The sequence below is a fragment of the Nansenia antarctica genome (genome assembly GCF_963989245.1).
Source record: "Nansenia antarctica genome assembly, chromosome: 7".
Classification (NCBI taxonomy): Eukaryota; Metazoa; Chordata; class Actinopteri; order Argentiniformes; family Microstomatidae; genus Nansenia; species Nansenia antarctica.
Window position 1 is genome coordinate 47,989,202 of NC_137677.1, and position 5,402 is coordinate 47,994,603.

Below are 5,402 nucleotides of genomic sequence, written 5' to 3' on the forward strand. Positions count from 1 at the left end.
ACCATGTAAGGGTCTGCTCTAAAACTAGTTTGTATAGTGTAAATACCTTTCCTCCTGCATTCTTCTTCTTGGTCGGCTTGGCCTTGGTGGGTTTGTGTGGGGTGGGCGCCACTCCTGCCTGCCTGCGATTGTTGGGGTCTCTGCCATCCTTGTCAGTGCGGTTATCCCCTGAGGGGGTGGTTTTGGGTGGGTATCTGTCCCTGTCCCTCTCCCTGTCTCTACGGTTATAGTAGATGGGCTCTGCTGTGGTCCTTGGGGCTGGCAACCAGTGAGCTGTGGTCTGGGCTCTGGTCGGCCTCTGAGTTGTGGTGGTGGTTGTGGGTCGGGTGGTCGTAGGTCGTTTTGTTGTGGTGGTTGTGGTTCTTCTTGTTGTGGTCGTTGTAGGCTTTGTTGTAGTTGTCGTAGCTCGAGTTGTGGTGGTTGTGGCTCGAGTTGTGGTGGTTGTGGCTCGAGTTGTGGTGGTTGTGGTCGTAGGGGGTCTTGTTGTGGTAGTTGTTGTCGGCCTTGTTGTTGTCGTAGCGACAGTCGTCGTGGTAGCCTGTGTGGGTCTCCTGAATGGCTTCCTCATCACCTCCTTCCTGTCTGGTCGCCTCTCTATGGGTGTGTCTACCTGTACACCTGTCGAAAGAGAATGTGAACAACACACACCAGACTTATTAGCATCAACTATCCCCATGCATTGTGTTACGGCATCGAGAATCAAGCTGTTGCTGTGAGATTGCCCATCTATTTAAATGATGTTCCTCTGAAAAATGTTTAGAAATTACATCAAAACAAATGACAGCCTCTGAAGAAGAGGTGTGATATACTGTATATATTTTTTTGTAAACCATGTTAGAGGTTGATGTGTCTCACCAGTTGTCCCTGAGTCGCCAGCACCCTCCTCCACCTGGCCCTCTACTCCTGCGCCTTTACACTTCTGGACAAAGCCCTTCTGCCTCATCTTCTCCACTTTACGCATGGGCGCCTGGTCAATCACCTCATACACGGCCTCCAACCTCACAGGGTACGGGTACCTCTCCTCCACCTGCAGAGTCTTCCTCAGGAGAACCATCCCAAACTTCCCTGTAGAGAGCAGTTGACACATGTCACTGCAGTTGAGATTTCATTCACTTTCCATGAGGCAATTATTTTAGCAAACAACTGTGTCAAAGTGTAGCCTAGAACATACAGAACAAAGTTAAACATGTAGCCCCTGCTATAGCCTCTAATACGAACATAATACAAACATCCCACCAAACATGTGAGTGTGCTACCACCTGTGGTCTAGGTCCAGAACAGAACTACACATTTCATTAACTACACAGGGATGGCTATGCAGGGATGATGATCAAGTTGACCCATAGACTCTGATCTTTTCAGTTTGATCTATTACCCCCACTGGTTATGGATAATATTGGGAGAGGGCACGATGATCCTAGTAGATCTGTTTCTACAGGCAACTTCTCCTCAGAGCTACACTCTAGGTTACCTTTCTCCAACTTGAGGAAGGTCATGAGGCGGGGTATGAGGGCAGTGTCCAGCGGCTCCTCCATCACCTTGCCCTCAGCGGTGATCCTCCTCACCTTGCCCCCCATCTCCCCCTCCTGGTGGAACATGACGATCTGTTGCACGTGCCGCTCCGCCAGCTCGCAGTACACGTCGGGTTTCAGCAGGGACATCATCAGCCGGTAGTAGCCGTCGGAGTCGTGAGGCGCCGAGATCACCAAGACACGATTTTTCCCCGCAAAGCTCGCCAATAAGTTAGGTGAGCCGGCGCTGCTTGGCATCCGCGAGAGTCTGGCCCTTGCCCCGGGAGTGCCCTCGTCCTGAAGCATGCCAGCCTGGAGTGGGCGACCAGCCTGCCCAGTTGCCCTCACTCCTGCCCTTGCCCCTGCCACTCTCCTGCCTTGCCCAGCAGCCCTGGTCCTAATGGGATTACCAGTGCTCTCGTCAGACTGCATGGCCTCCCCTCGCCTGGCGATGAGTCCAGAGGGTACCGGGGCAGAGGCAGAGGCAGAGGCAGAGGCAGAGGCAGAGGCAGGGCGGACACTGGCCGTAGTGCTTTCTCTGGCCGCTGCGCCCGGCTGCAGGAGCCCCAGTCTGGTGCGCCTAAGGCGTAAGGGCATCCTTCTGACTGGTGTCTGTTTGTCTGCATCACCTGCCCAGGCTAGCAGACCCAGGAGGGCCAGACCCAGGACAAACGCTCCCCGCATTTTGGTGGGATGTCAGTTTTAAGTAAACACTCCAAATGAGAGAGAGAAAGATCCAGTAATGGACATGGGTCTTGTGTGCGTCTTTAGTGCATTTGTTTTGATACAATAAATCAAAGTCCAGATCATAAAAAATCGAGTGCGAGAGGTGCAGACACGTTTTGTATTGTGTTTTCAGAGCATACCGTTACTTTTCGCAGCAGCAACACCCAGTAACCCAGAACCCCACTGTCAAACTGACACCCACATGAACACTGTCATGAAACTCAACGAGAGGTAGGCAACTATTTGAATCACCCCAAAATCAGGGATTCATTGACGTTGTCAGCTCTATTCCCCCCAAATAATCCGAATATTTAGAAACCGTTCATCCAAACTTCCAGGTTCACTTGTCTGGATTTTCGTGCCATCCAAAGATTCAACACACTATGTCCTGAGAAAATTGTATAGAAGGCAATTGATGGGGAAAGTTTCATATCACTCCATTATTTCTAAGTAGCCTATACTGGTCAGTTATAAATCCACGCGTTCAGCCACGTTAAGCCTATTGTAAATTCCCTCAATACAAAGATCCGTATTATTACTACGTCCGTTATCTATTCCCATTGGACAATTAATTAGCGCGAATTAGCGCACTTTGTTCCGTAAAAGTGCGGGGTTTCCATCTATCCAGGAGAAAGGCAAAGAACTTAACGCAGGCTGCGTCCGGATTCAGCAGGAAAGTGCACCGAGTGGCTGTATAACGCGCCTCTCTCCCCCGTCTGCTTGCTCTCGTTGCCCGACCGGGATTCTGGAAACTTTCCCAGAAATGTCCACATCAACTTCAGCCCCGGGACTCTCCTCACTGGCGCTGGCGACCCACGACCAGCCCCTGGACAGTCGGTTGCCAGTTGAGACTAAAATCCACCCTTTACTGGAAGAATATTTTCTTTCCTCACTCATTTGGGAAACGCTTTCTGGAAAGACGCAAGCTAAATCGTTGATAGTCAATGAAGTCAGTAGTAGGCTACAAACATCACATTTAAAAAATCAAAGCGTACAATTCAGCACATGAATGAATATGTTATATTTTATGATACATGTTAACCAAAACATTTATTGCAACTGGCAACCCGACTGGAGAGAACTCCCTGGGAAGAGAAAATAATGACCACAGCGAAGCTGGGAGTCAAGTTCCTCCCATAAACTCCAAGGAGAAACGCCTCCTAATGCCCCCTCTCCTTCCCAGCTCCCATTCCCTTTGATATATTCCAAAATAGACATGCTTTTCCGTACCTCATCCAAAAGAGAGGAATGAGCTGGTGCATTTGAAGCTGGATGGACATGGATCATTAATAACAGAACTGAGAGCTGTGCTATAAACTTAGATTGGGGGATGTTGGCAGCCCTCTGCTTCCCTCTAAACTCTACGTACCCTACTGTACACTCAAACGAACAGGATGTAATTATTAAATCATTATGCTACGACCAACATAACATAATTACAATTTATCCCATTTGATGTAATCCTAGCTCACAACAACAAACTTCCAACAGCCCTTCCCAGTGCGCTCCTTGTGCTGGACCCTCTGGTCGGTAAACCACACTGGACTGGACTTGAGCCGTGACCTCTCCCAATGCACTGGCACTTACTGTAGCCAGCCCAGACACTCTAATCAGCTGCCCACACATTCATAAAAACGGTCCTCTCTCTGCATAGCCGTCATAATGCTTCGAAAGGGAACTACTGCAGAAAAAGTACTGTACACGTGGAAACCGGAACAGCGTCTTTTAGGAACTGATTTATTTATGTCCAGTATATACTTAAGCACAAACAGTGCAGTACTATGGCATTTTATAGCCACAACCCTACATTATTTTAGAGTTTCCCACCGATATTGTTCATTGGCACTGTCTTGGAGGGGTGTCACTTTGGGTTTTATATCTAAGAACCTTGCTACCGTTTTTTGTCAGGGATATTGAGGAGCAGCTGGAAATAATGAAAATTCCTCGCCAGCCTTTTCCACTGATGCTGAACTAATTAAAATGCTCCTAAGGAACCATCAGCCATGCATGGACCAGCCCAGCCATGCTATGTGCACCCCAATTGGACTGCTCTGACCCCACACACACTCTCTCTCTCACACACACACACACACACACACACACACACACACACACACACACACACACACACACACTCGCACAATTATCAGACGACGAAACCTGAGACTCAACTCAACTGAATAATCACGGAGAGGGATGAGAGAACGTCAGCCATAGCCTACTGTTATTGGCAGGGAAAACCCCACTGTCGTTTTTGAGGGGTGCACTGGAGTCTGGAAACAGTGGATGCTTCACAGTCAGTAGATAATGAGAATCACATGTAGGTTCCCCTGAAACGTATACTCAATACTAACGTTTGTCTGGCATGATGATAAGGGCTCCCCAACATCCAGTGTATCTCCTAATGTCCTCAGATAAGGACTATACTCAGAGATGAGATCAAAGGCCTATGTGATCAGATGTCTACACATCGTGAACAATGATGTTTGACTGTGCGGAGCTGCGTTCTGAAGTGCTATATGAGGGTGAGGCTGTGCTGGGCTGGGCTGTGCTGGGCTGTTGAAATCAATTAGTCTACAGCCTTTCCCTGCCTCACCCTAACCCTGCCTCAGAACCAGCTTGAACATCCGGAGACCATCAGTAGGGCCCTCTATGTCCTACGCTGTAATTACAGCCTGCAGGCAGAAACACTGGGGTTTTCAGACTACTAAAGAGCCCACTTTGAATCATCCTGCATTGAAATGATCTGAACCATGTGTTTTATTTCCATCCGCAAAGGACTTTATTACAGACCTTTATTATACACACATATACGCACATACACACACACACACACACACACACACACACACACACACACTGACGACTGTGTGCAGGACGCAGATAGATCAAGGGCTTGGGCAGTGGTTTAGGACACCCTCATTGACTGACTCACACAGTGCACGTGTGTACGTATGCACACACAACTACACATGAAACATTTGCACAGTCCCACAAGCCCTACACGCAACAGATGGTGGAGTGTACGGGAGGATAATTGAAAAACATCCCAGCTAGGTCTCTGTAGTCCAGGGCTACTGAAGGCCAGACTAAAGGAATAACCCCTATCCCTCACTTCCAGGTCACCAGAGTTTAGAGTGCATCTGGGGTCAAGCAGACGTAACA

The 5,402-nt window shown here is 48.7% G+C and overlaps 1 protein-coding gene across 1 annotated transcript in view; it reads right to left on the reverse strand.

The window, feature by feature from the left end:
- Positions 1 to 1,872, reverse strand: part of ccdc80 (coiled-coil domain containing 80) — an 11,450-nt gene extending 9,578 nt beyond the window's left edge. The window contains exons 1-3 of the mRNA XM_080537343.1: positions 1,472 to 1,872; positions 856 to 1,065; positions 47 to 618 (exon numbers count right to left, since the gene is read on the reverse strand). Of these exons, the coding sequence (XP_080393469.1) occupies positions 47 to 618; positions 856 to 1,065; positions 1,472 to 1,817 (1,128 nt within the window). The 5' untranslated portion in view covers positions 1,818 to 1,872. The remainder of the gene's footprint in view (positions 1 to 46; positions 619 to 855; positions 1,066 to 1,471) is intronic.
- Positions 1,873 to 5,402: the final 3,530 nt, after the last annotated feature.